General features: G+C 41.3%; 1 protein-coding gene across 1 annotated transcript; it reads left to right on the top strand.

The window, feature by feature from the left end:
- The first annotated feature begins 7,387 nt into the window (after positions 1–7,387).
- Positions 7,388–12,026, top strand: dusp5 (dual specificity phosphatase 5). Its single transcript, XM_028401259.1, has 4 exons — positions 7,388–7,840; positions 8,505–8,644; positions 9,195–9,414; positions 11,211–12,026. The coding sequence occupies exons 1-4, from the start codon at positions 7,477–7,479 to the stop codon at positions 11,615–11,617; spliced, it is 1,131 nt and encodes a 376-aa protein (XP_028257060.1). The 5' UTR covers positions 7,388–7,476; the 3' UTR covers positions 11,618–12,026.
- Positions 12,027–12,127: the final 101 nt, after the last annotated feature.

Below are 12,127 nucleotides of genomic sequence, written 5' to 3'. Positions count from 1 at the left end.
CCAGGATTATTTTTCCATTCATATAAACTTGATCAACACAGACACAACCTAGCGCATGATGGGATTTACTCTGCAGGGCTCTGAAGTTGGTGATCCACTGGCTGACACATGCTGCCAAAGGCTTAGAGTGATATTTACTGCCTCTGCAAAGTCACATTAACACCCTTAGGATAACCAGCAAACATTTCAGTACTGTCCCTGTGTTTATTTATCTTCTGGCTTCCTTCCTCATTCTGTCTGTGACCCACTGTACTCAGCGGAAGTGTAGATGGATAACAATATAGTGACATTCGCATGTATTTATAGACCTAAAAAAATGAGTTCGAGAGCAAAGCCTGAAGAGGAAAGTCTTTGCAGAGTGTATTGTTGTGCATATATGGAGGATGTGTCAGAATAATGCAGAGCAGGCAGACTGTTATGAGTTCATGTTCGAAGTCTAAAGTTAATTATTTACTCAGGCAGTGAGTCTGCGTTGCTGTTTTATTTCTGCTCACATTAAGAAGGCTATTCAACCAAATTACCAAGACAAAAAAGAGTGGCTGAGCAGACCGAACTAATGACACAAAAAATATTCAACATTTCATGACATCATGACATCCAAAAATAGTTATTAATGAGCTGCTTCCTCATAGTGGGGAAGAAATATAATAATAAGAATGACAAATCAGGTGGACAAAGAGGATGTCAGACAGATTTAACTCATCATCACTGGTGGACTTGTGTGCAGGAGCACAGCACTCTTCTTGTTCCTCCTATGAAGTGCCTTTGTAACCAATCAGCATGGATCCCTTTAACAGTTTGACCCTTGACTGTAGACCTCACTGCCTTTTGTTTGTTGTACACTCTATTTGAAGTGTTGGGCTCAAGTCTTTCTCTATGGCTATATGTACTCTTGTGTTATTTATGAATTTGCCAAGATCGTATTATGGATCTCTTCACCATGTCCTTGATAAACCTGAGCGACGTGTTTTCTCGTGCATTGACTAATTTCTAGTTTCTTTTATTGTTTTGGAACAAAGTTTACAAATCATCTTTTATATCACTTTTCTACAGTAGTCCTTGTTTTACCTTGTAATCACTTTGCATGTCAGGCCTGTGCATTTTGCATTTAAGGACAGGGGTCAATAAAGGGAAACACAGCATGAGCTGTAACACTATTCATTTGGCAAGGCAGAACACTGAATAGCCTTGTTGACAAACCAAAACAGGAAATGACTAAGCATCACTGTTCAGCAGTCCTATCAGATCTTTGCTGTATATAACTTCTCATTTCTGGGCAGTGAGCAGCAATTAAGGACACAGATCTCAGCACAGTAGTACAGTCTTACTGGGACGTGGCACACACATTGAGTATCTTCCAAATATGAATGTGTGTAAGTGTGAAAAAAGAGGCAGGTGAAGAACGTGTTGTCAGCCTTAATCATCTGTCATGGAAGCTTTTAGAGCTTGCTCTGCTATGATTCTCATCTTCAATAACCAGGTCATGCTGTGATTCACGGAACAGTACAGTACAGAATGTTAAAGCATCCTGACTTCCGGAGACAGTGTCCTTTTCGTGGAACATCTGGAGACAAAATGATGACATGATTTAAAAATGATCAGGTGGGTTTGTGTTTTATTTCACACGTCATAGAGTCGTACAGCATCATCATCTGGCAGCACAATGAATTCCCATAGTTCCAATTCCTCAGCAGCATAAACAGAGCAAGCTGCTTGAGGCCTTAACTATTTCTATGGAATGAAGAATTCACACAAAGACCCGGAGTGACTTTTCTTTTAAACAATGGAAGCGAGGAAAGGGTGAATTCAGTTTTATCTGCCGAGCTGTCTTCCTCCTTGTCTTGCCTAAGAGAACGTGTGTGGAAATGGTGGGTGAGTCAGGCCTTTGAAGCTTGTGTGTGTGTGATGATTCTGAGTGTGTGTGCAGCATGTGTCATCTGGGCCATCATATCATGACTACCAAACATTCCTGTTCCATATTGAATTTGGCAGCCGTGGCTTCTGGATACGATAAGACTTGACTGTGTGATTACTCACAAAGTTCGTTGTTGCTGACATTGATCTGCTTAAACCAGCATGTGACAACCTGCCATCAAGAATCACACCTACTAATAGCATCATTGAGAAATGAATCATTGGTTTATGGCTTAAGGTAAAAAGTGCCAATTTTAGAAAACCTATACATATTTGTATTCAAACACAGCCTCCTCCTACATTCAGAGGCTGACAAACACCAGAAAAACTCAAACTGTGTGTATCTTTCATGTCTGAACTGCACATCCAGCCTCTATAGGCTGAAAATGAACCAATCACTCCATGTACAAGATACACTCTTAGACATTGTTGGCATTTGAACACACAGCTGTTCAGTAACACCGATACAACTTTTAGGCAGTTTCCTCTTTCTGTTTTGTCATGAACTTCCCCGTTTACCTCCAAATGAACATAATTAAAGGAAAAAGGAAGAAACCCATGAGCTAGGCACAGTTTTTAAATTAGTCTCATGTATTTGTATTTCATGTGATTCTTCTCATGAAGAGAAACTGTTAGATCAGACTATTCTCTGGTATTCAGATAATTTTGGCAAAAACAATCTTGATGGGAAGCTAGTTTTTATGTACGTAGAGAAGATTGAAGCAAGGCGTCTGGACTTGTAGAGTTTTCTTGAAGACGTTTCGCTGCTCATCCAAGCAGCTTCATCAGTTCTAACTGTTTGATGGGGAAACATGGTTTATATGTGGTTACAGACCTATGTGGGTGGGTCTGGGTAAAACTTAAAAAACTTAAAAACAATAGCACTAAATGTTTCCATACTTACCTGTGATGTTCTGGCTGACTGGGCCAGGTGTGTCTAACGACTGGCTAACGACTGTGAAACTGCCGGAGGGGGACTGATTGACAGCCCTTTGTTCTTACTGTGAGTATGTGTAAACTTCCTGGGAATGGATGGAATCACTGCATTGTATGTGGTAGAAAGATGATGTCTGAGGCCACCACCTCTGTTAAGGGAAGGTTTTTCCAGCTTAACATAGATGGCCTTCTTTGACTCCTCTTTCAAACCACCTTTCCTCCCTGTCTAAAATGTGAACATGAGCAGCGAAACGTCTTCAAGAAAACTCTACAAGTCCAGACGCCTTGCTTCAATCTTCTCTACGTATGATGACCTGGATGACTGAGAATCTTCATCAACTAGTTTTTATGTATTTATCCTTTTCACAGCCATTTCCTTATGCTTCTTCTCATCAGTAATTGTAATTTAATGGCAGTGCTCTTTCATGATATACACAGTTCATCTATTCCATTTGCATTTTCATTTAACGATGTGATGTTTATTTTTAGCTCTAATCAGAAATGACTGAGCTGTTGCTTCAATAAGAGCTCCACATTACTTGTGGTTTTGGACTCAAACTCACACATTCTTTGATCCTTCTTAGCACCCAAAGTTGAATTCCAGCCTGCTGCACTCACTGGTCAGCTGAAGAGATGTGAGTAATGTAGGTCTTATTGGGAAACAGCATCATCTAGAGCCTCTGTCAGCAAATCAGGAAGCACCTGTGGAGCTGCGAGGGGAGGAAGAGTGAGCAGGGTGGGGGATATGTCCCAGCAAAGGGGGACCTATTGTTCAGTTTAGTTCTTTTTATAAGTCATGTGGAAAAAAGGGACATTCTGGACAGGAAGTGGCTCTACACAGTATAACATACCACACAAATGCAGCCTGGACGACAGTTATTGTCCTGGGTATATACACATACAAAACAACACATGGCTGTGGAATGGCCCACAAATGATGTAAAGAAGCATAAAGGGCAGGGTGATTCTGTTTAGATCTGCCATTTTGATTTAGCAAAGAAACAGCAAGACGTCATTAGATGAGGTGGAAAAACACGTTTTCATGGTGGTATTCAAAAAGAATGTAAAACTGCATCCAGTTAAAAGTGTGCGTTTTCCATTTTTCTTGTGCGTATGTTTGTTATTTGTCATATTGAAACAGTAAAGAAGAGTTCAACTGGTCATATTATTGTGAATTCAGAAATAATTGAATTTGAAGGTAAAGAATTTGGATTGTTGTGTGTCATTAAAATTGTTTTCTGATTTTCATTAATGAGAATCTATAAGGAGGAATAATCTGCTCATTATATGTACCAATATAGATGAGGTAAAATATCTTGTTTTCAGATCCAAAACCTGTAGAATTTGTTAAAAAAAAAAACTTATCACTTATCAATCTGTTTCCTAATCAATAATTCTTGTCTCCTTAATCCTAAAACAAGTGTTCACTGAGGAGGATTTGTCTATAGTCCATATAAGATGACATCACCAGACACACTCCTTTAGTGAAAACATTGTGTTAGACATGGTCACAGTGAACACTGTCAAGTTAATATCTGACCAGCTGACTACACGTTTCTGTGAGAGCAAGATTGTGACCGGTTTAAAAACTGCCTGTCTGCTTCCTAAATGCATTAGCCTCACTATAGAGCCACTGATACACTGGAGCAATCCTGTTAGTGCTATGGCTCTGGGTACAGGCCATTCATGTTAGGGCAGGAGAGGGAATCAAGTGTGCAGAGAGGCAAAGAGGAGACGTGGAGAAAACAGAAAGAAAGGCTCAAGTGAGAGGTCAGTTGAACACACGTCTTGTTGATCTGGCTCATGTGGGTCCATTGTTGTTATTTACAGTTGACACTAACAAACCCCGTAATGAAATGAGGGCTCGGAAACGGATGGTGGGCCTCCCTGCTCATCAGCCATGATGTCACAAACCCAGATTAGACTGGACCATATGGCACGCTGCCTGCTGTCACCTCTAATCCTCTGCCGCCATCCAGGCATCTCTCCATCCAGATCTATCTATCTATCTATCTATCTATCTATCTATCTATCTATCTATCTATCTATCTATCTATCTATCTATCTATCTATCTATCTATCTGCTATAGTTGTTTATCCATCAATTCCAATTGTATACGTGCAGCTGAGCTGTGCACCCCACCACATGCAGTTGAGTCCTTTCACTGCTGTTGAATGAGTCCATGGGGCTGAGAGGATCTATTGTTTACTTTATTGTAGTTTTTCTTGCTGTCTGTCAATCTGTGTCTGTCACTGGAGCTGCCATTGCAGTCTGTCCATTTGTGACATTGCTCTTGTTCACCGCTCTCTCTCTCTCTCTCGCTCGCTCTCTCTCTTTCTGTTGCGCTTGTTATTATTCCCACGCATTCATTCAGCAGACACAACATGATGTAACAGCGATTGGTTGGGTTCATTGTCTCTTATGTAGAGTTGTGGAATACAAGTAGGCTAACAGGGTCACATATACACAAATATGGGTGTCTGTGTTTACAGTTACAATTTAAATGGATAATAATCAGAGTAGAGGTAACATAACACATGCTTGCTGTGGTTAGTTGTGTAACCTGGTGAACTACCCCCATGTACTGCTTGCAGATGAGCTTAAGCAAGTCTAACGAATCAATAAACATGCATAATGAAGTATTGACCATTTATTTCTACTTAGTACCTGTGTTGTAGCCTTTACACCAATTATTTGAAAATACAATTTTCTTTAAGAGAATTGGTTGCAAGAAAATAAATAGAAAACATGGAAAAATCTTGTTTAATGTTTTTCCCTAGTCTGATCAGTCACAGCCATACACTGTGAAACAATTCTCTCTGTGAAATGGGCCTGGAATTCCCTTCAGAGCCAATTCAACGATGTACAGCCCTTATCATACCAGTTGTAACTGTTTATCCAAAAGCTGGGCAGGCTTTATATGAGGTTTTATAGTGTGTAGAATCCGACTTAAATCCACAGAGATGAGACTTTTCTTTTTGTATAGGACAGAAACAGAATCAGGAAGGCTGGCCAGGCTTGTTTTCTTGCTAGCTTGATATTGTATAAAATAAAAGGTCAAGAGAAAATGATGAAAAATGTTTGGCAGTCAAAACATCCTCAGGGCTCAGGCTTGGTTTTGTGATGTGTAGTAAATTATAGCTATTTAACAAAGTAGCCAAATAATCCCAACACTGCTTTTACGTATGGAAATGTTTTAGTATTGATTAATCAACTGAGATTAACACTTGAAATGTTGAGTTTTAAAGGATACTATTGATCATGTTGCTCCATGGTCCTTAACGTCACATCCAGTGTTAACAGTGACCTTGTTTCTTTGTCCTTTTCTGTATTGTTTTTCCCCTGTTTGACATTCAGTAAATTCAGAATGGATCAGTTGGATTATGAGCTAAAGTCAGTGTACACTACCAAACACACAAATGCAAACAATCCTCAAACACAGTCCTGAGCTGTCAGGATTGATTGCGCGTCATGTGAGTGCATGCGGTGTGACGTTTAAACCTGTTAATTCATTTGGAGGCTTAGGCTTACATGCTGAGGGATATAAGGCTGGTTCACTGAGCTATACATGGGACTAAGTGGAAGTCCAAGGTTGCATTTGTCAGCTACTTGGTCTGAGCTCTGACTGAAATTACACACATTCCTGAGAACTTTATGGGAGATTATTCATAAAAAGCCTTAAAAATGAAAATGATAAAATTAGCTTCTCATGATTTAGTGTTGGTTATATTTATAGCATGATAGTACGTTCATGTTCTCTTACTATGAATGGTTCTATGTGGTGCCATTCTTTCAATGGGAAAAATAAATCTGGTGTCACATTAGAACATTTACCTGATTAGGAGATAATCTGGATAAGCCAACAATGGCAATAAGCATCAATAACCTCCCAGAACGACGTGTCACTGCGGACTAATTTCTCACTGCCATAAAGTTCTGCACCACTATGGAACGAGCACTCTAATAACACTTGGCGATTAAGAATTGCAATAATCATGATTATTAATGAAAAATTATAATCTAAATTTGGATTTGGTACAAGGTCCATTAGAATGTTTGTGTTGTAGGGCTTCTTGTAGTGATGCATGCACCACCATTTTATTCTCTTTACTCTCCATCTAAAATATTGCATGTTTTTTTTTTCATTAGAGGGATTTATATTGTTTCAGGATCTAGGATCAAGGATTTAAAAGACAGAAAGGCTTCTGTCTTTTAAATCCTTGCTGGTAAGGAAGTGGCACCTGAAAATGAAAGGACAGGTGCGTCTCTCTCTCTCTCTCTCTCTCTCTCTCTGTGTGTGTGTGTGTGCAGGCGGAGGACACACAGTGTGAGTAATGGTTGCATCAAACACACCGCAGTAGTAGGGTTTCTTATTTACCAGGGCCCGCGGGTGGAGTCACAGTCGAGTCATAGTTGTGGGCGGGTTTTTTTCGCTGCGATCACACCTCGTCGGTGTCCATATATGGGTCGTGACGTCAGCCGCCGGAGGTTCCATTCACATAAAACTGATCGGTCGGAATCCCCTTGGAGGAAATGTAGGCACAGACGCGCGCAGGGCTCTTCGCTCGCCCGTATTTAGGAGTAACCCAGTTTGATTCTTTAGGCAATAATAACAAACTTCAAAGATGAAAGTCTCCAGCATAGATTGCCGACGTCTGAGGAAAATCATCAGGAAGGAGTGTGGGAGCTGCCTTATTGTGGATTGCCGACCTTATTTCTCATTCACGAACTCTAATATCAAAGGCTCTGTCAATGTTAATCTGAATTCTGTGGTGGTCCGGAGATCTCGAGGAGGGCCGGTGCCTCTGCAGTTTATCATACCGGATGAGAGGGCTCTGTATCGGCTTCGAGAGGGAAGCATATCGGCTATCGTAGCTCTGGATGACCGGACATCCCACTGGCAAAAACTGAAAAAGGACAGTGTAGCACAAATAGTAATAAACACGCTCTCACATGTAACAAGCGGGGCGAACATCTGTTTCCTGAAAGGTAAGAATAAAGATGATTGGCTTACATGTGTCCAAAAAGTCTAACAAACTGTAAACTATTAAAACATCACTCTTTTAAATGTCTGATAGTTTAATTATGGAAGTTTTGACATAGCCTACAATTGTAATGTAATTTTCTTATGAAAAAAAGTGACTATAGTCTTTTAGTTTTAAAGGATAAGAGTGTAAAGGTATGATTGTGCCATTTTACCCTATAGCCTGGATTTTTGTTGTTGTTTAGTTTTTTCTTAGAGACGTATAAATGTCCTGTGTGCGTCAATGGAGCGGGTGAGTCAGTGCTGGAGAAACGCAGGCAAATTGGTGGTGCAATGACTTTCGTTGATAAAAAATGAAAAAAGAAAATTCACACCGTCCTCCGAAATCTTTCAGCTAAATAAACTCTCCGGGGTTGTGATAATGTGTTGAAACACATCCATCTCCGTCTGTCACTTCTGCGTCCTCAGGATGTGGCCTAAACGGATTACCGGTCCTTCAGTGCGAGGCTCCTGTAATTAATTACGCGTCTATAATCAGGTTATAAATGTTATAATCTGGTGCTTAAGACTGTTTCATAAATGTTGCTCTTTCACAAGATGTGAGCGAGAAAGTATTATTCTATAAGCTTATTTGTTAAGGTGCGATTTGTTTCTCTCTGTTTCTTTCAGGAGGATACGAGAACTTCCACTCTCAATACCCTGAACTTTGCACTGAGGTGAAAACCTTTGACCAGAGCGGAACTGAAACCGAGAAACGAGTCAACAGCCACAGCGAGAAGCTTTCTCACCACAAACCAGATTACGATCAGGTATGGAAACACCCTTCACAATACACTCACTGCTTTCCACCTTCTCTCCACGGGCGCGCGCACACACACAGCTGCAGCCAGTGGGCCATTTTTTTTTTTTATTTTTAACCTCATCCAAAAAAAAATAATCCATGCTGACATCAGAGGAATTTATAGTTGGCATCAGCCCATCAAAACCTATTCTAAACTAACATATGATATTTAATGACCTTCAGCCTTTTTTTATATTTGGCTCACAGAGAGACACAACACAGTGGTGCCCAGCTGATTTCAGGACACACACTCTTTCATCTCTGACCTTTCTTCTGTGTCGTCCACTGGTCAAACAGAAAGCAGCTTCAGATTTTAAAGATCACTTTTATATCAGCGGCTGACACATTATACACAGAATCAATTCTTCCAGCCTCGCGCATCCATTTTGTCGACACATTAATGTGCTGCAGGTGGTAAAAGCATCAAGGTCGGCCGGGCTGCTGTTTTGTCTTGTTAGAAGTGTGCTGCGTGTTCTGTTTGACTCATATTATTCTTTTCTCTCTCCCCACCACCACAGGGTAAACCTGTAGAGATCCTGCCTTTCCTCTACCTCGGTAGTGCCTACCATGCCTCCAGACAGGACTATCTCAGCGACCTTCACATCACAGCCTTGCTTAACGTGTCACGCAGGGACATGCAGCCAACCAAGGGCCACTTTGACTACAAGTGGATCCCAGTGGAGGACAGCCATATGGCCGACATCAGCTCCCACTTCCAGGAGGCAATAGAGTTTATAGGTGAGTTGAGAGGAATCCATCCTGTGCCTGCTTTTCACTCTTTTTTTGGTGGGTTGTGCCAAAAACAGTGTTTCACTAAGCCTGATACCCACTCACTCAGTGGTGTCTTTACTTGGAATGGGATCAGCTTCAGCTAGTGTTTATTTATAATGCAACATCACCCCAAGGAGTTTCAAAAATACCTGAGCTAAGTTAGCAAGTCACCTAGGTGTGTGGGTTTTTTTTGTCCTAAGCCCCCCTTATCACTCTCTCTCACCTGCTGCCATTCACAAATAGAGGGCTATAAGAACCCCAGCTGTAATCAGTTTAATTTGATCGCTAGACTTCAATCCTCCAGCCTGTTTGCTTTCATTCAGGATTTGCTCACTCCCCCCGTTTCCTCCGCTTGTCTTAACGCTTAAAAAAAGCTCACATGCCGTCGTCATTGCCTCCCAGGCTAAATCTCACGCTGTCGGGTGTGGCTAGTCACTGGGTGAGCTGTCTGTGTTTAGTAATGGCTGGGTGTAAGAGGATGGGAGGGCTGACTGACACACACACATACCGTATATATACTTGTTTACGATGGTTGGGTGGAGTATAAATGCAAGCTCACTGCTAAACAATGAGAGCACATTTGTTTGTAGCTCACAGATGAGAATAGTTGATGGACCTGAGGCCAACAGCAAACACGCAAAAAAAAGAGTGTGTGTGTGTGGGAGAGGAGATAGGTGCTGGATAATAGCAGCAGCAGCAAAAGATGCACACAATGTGCTGCTGGCTATTTATAGTCAGGCATAACCAAGGACAGAGCTCACCCACAAGCAACCTAGCTGACCTGTATTAGGTGGCTTATAATGTTGTTATTGTGCATTGTTTGGGGATGCAGCCTACATTTAAAGTGTCTTTGAGTCAGCCTGTCTATTACATAAGGACGCAAATTCTTCCAGGGGCAGGTTTAGCCTACATCCAAAGAGAGGAGGAGCGAGTGATTAGCACACAAATCCTGATCTCAAATTAAAATCAATCAGATCGGAAACTCCTCTGACCTTTTTCACTGATGTAACACCAGGGAGGAGATAATAAATATTATTGACTTCCTGGATGAAAACAGCTGCTGAGGCATGTCATGATGTCTCTAAGCCAAAAGATCATTAAAAACACCCACTGCTGCGGTCCCTCTCTCATGCTGAATCCCCCCCCCCCGCTCCATGGATGGAAGTCTGTGATTCATTCATGCGGGTTTATCGAGGATCAGTGCTCTCAGAAACCAGCAGTTCCCCCTGCAGTGGCTCGTAGGAACAGACAGAAGTGGCCCTTCGTATTTCTGTCTAACAGACGAGCGTAGGTGTCTGCAGGGGTTTCGTGGAACTGTGAGACATGTAGGGGGTTCTAAGAAATATCGAAACCTTGAAATGTGTTATGAGAGACATTTAGACAGATGAGTGAAAGTAGACTCGTATGTGAGCATCACCTCGTACTGATGAGTATGTAGGAGTGCGGCAGATCTAAATTAGAACTCACATCTCTGTGCCATATTGAATGCAGCAGCAGCAGCACCCAGCACCCCCACAGCAATGCAGGATTTAAAAAAAGCCTCATTTACAGCTACACTGTGTGACTCAGACAAGTGTAAACCACTGAAAAATGCATTTCTCTCTCACATTACTTAATGAGCAGGAAAACAGTGTAGGTAATAATTAGGTTAGAATTAAATTAAGAGTCATTATTTTAAGTTTAAAATGCCTGGATTCTAAAATTTAAGAATTGAAAATAATTCCGTCTCATTAATCTTTATCCTCCTCTTCTTCTCCTTCCAGATCACGTGAAGCAATCAGGGGGGAAGGTCCTGGTACACTGCGAAGCAGGCATCTCGCGCTCACCTACCATCTGCATGGCCTACATCATGAGGACCCAGCAGCTGCGTCTGGATGCAGCCTTCGACATCATCAAACAGCGCCGGGCAGTCATCTCACCAAACTTTAGTTTCATGGGTCAGCTGCTGCAGTTTGAATCAGAGGTCCTCTCCAACACCCCGGCTCTCGCTGCCACACCTGAACCGGCTACGCCCTCTGCCCCAGAGTCTGCCTCCTTTTTTGCCAATGACTTCTCCACCACCTTTAACACCAAAAACTTTGAGCCATCCTTGTTCACCGTCCCTACCTCTTGCCTGCAGTCCCCGGTCCACCACCAGTTCAAACTGAGCCCAATAACTGCACTGCCTTAAACTGAACTGTGACTGCTTGTAGTCTTACTTGAAAATGTAAAAAATTAAATAAATAAATTAAAAAAATCAATGCTCTCTCCGTGTGCCTGGTGTTGTGACCAGCAGAGCAGACTGACCGGAGATCAGCAACAGAAAGAAAGAGTCAATAGGAATTTGCCTCATAAGACTTGGGGCCTCTGATACTATAAGCTGTTAAAGCTGTTTTCCTGTCTTCTGAACTGCAGTGATAAAACAACACTGCACAGTAATATACTGCAATATACATGCCTTAGGTATATATTGTGATTCATTTGCCTATTCACAAATACATTTAGGCATTTAAACCTAATTTATTTGAAAATGATGGTCTGTTTTTTTTTCAACAATGTGGATATTAATATGTGTTTAATAAATGTTTTCACCACCAATACTATGTTGTCCTGTACTTATTATAGTATTCTACTAGTGGCATTGATGCTCAGTGTGCTTCATACTTTTTACTACAAATATTAATAATAAAAAACTTGGATG

The sequence above is a fragment of the Parambassis ranga genome, chromosome 1 (assembly GCF_900634625.1).
Source record: "Parambassis ranga chromosome 1, fParRan2.1, whole genome shotgun sequence".
Classification (NCBI taxonomy): Eukaryota; Metazoa; Chordata; class Actinopteri; family Ambassidae; genus Parambassis; species Parambassis ranga.
Note: the sequence above shows the minus strand (reverse complement) of the source record. Positions and strands in the feature narration are given on the sequence as shown.

Coding starts and splice junctions, on each gene's coding strand:
- dusp5 (XM_028401259.1), top strand. CDS start 7,477: ATGAAAGTCTCCAGCATAGATTGCCGACGTCTGAGGAAAATCATCAGG. Junction 7,841..8,504: donor GAACATCTGTTTCCTGAAAG/GTAAGAATAAAG, acceptor TGTTTCTTTCAG/GAGGATACGAGAACTTCCAC. Junction 8,645..9,194: donor ACAAACCAGATTACGATCAG/GTATGGAAACAC, acceptor CCACCACCACAG/GGTAAACCTGTAGAGATCCT.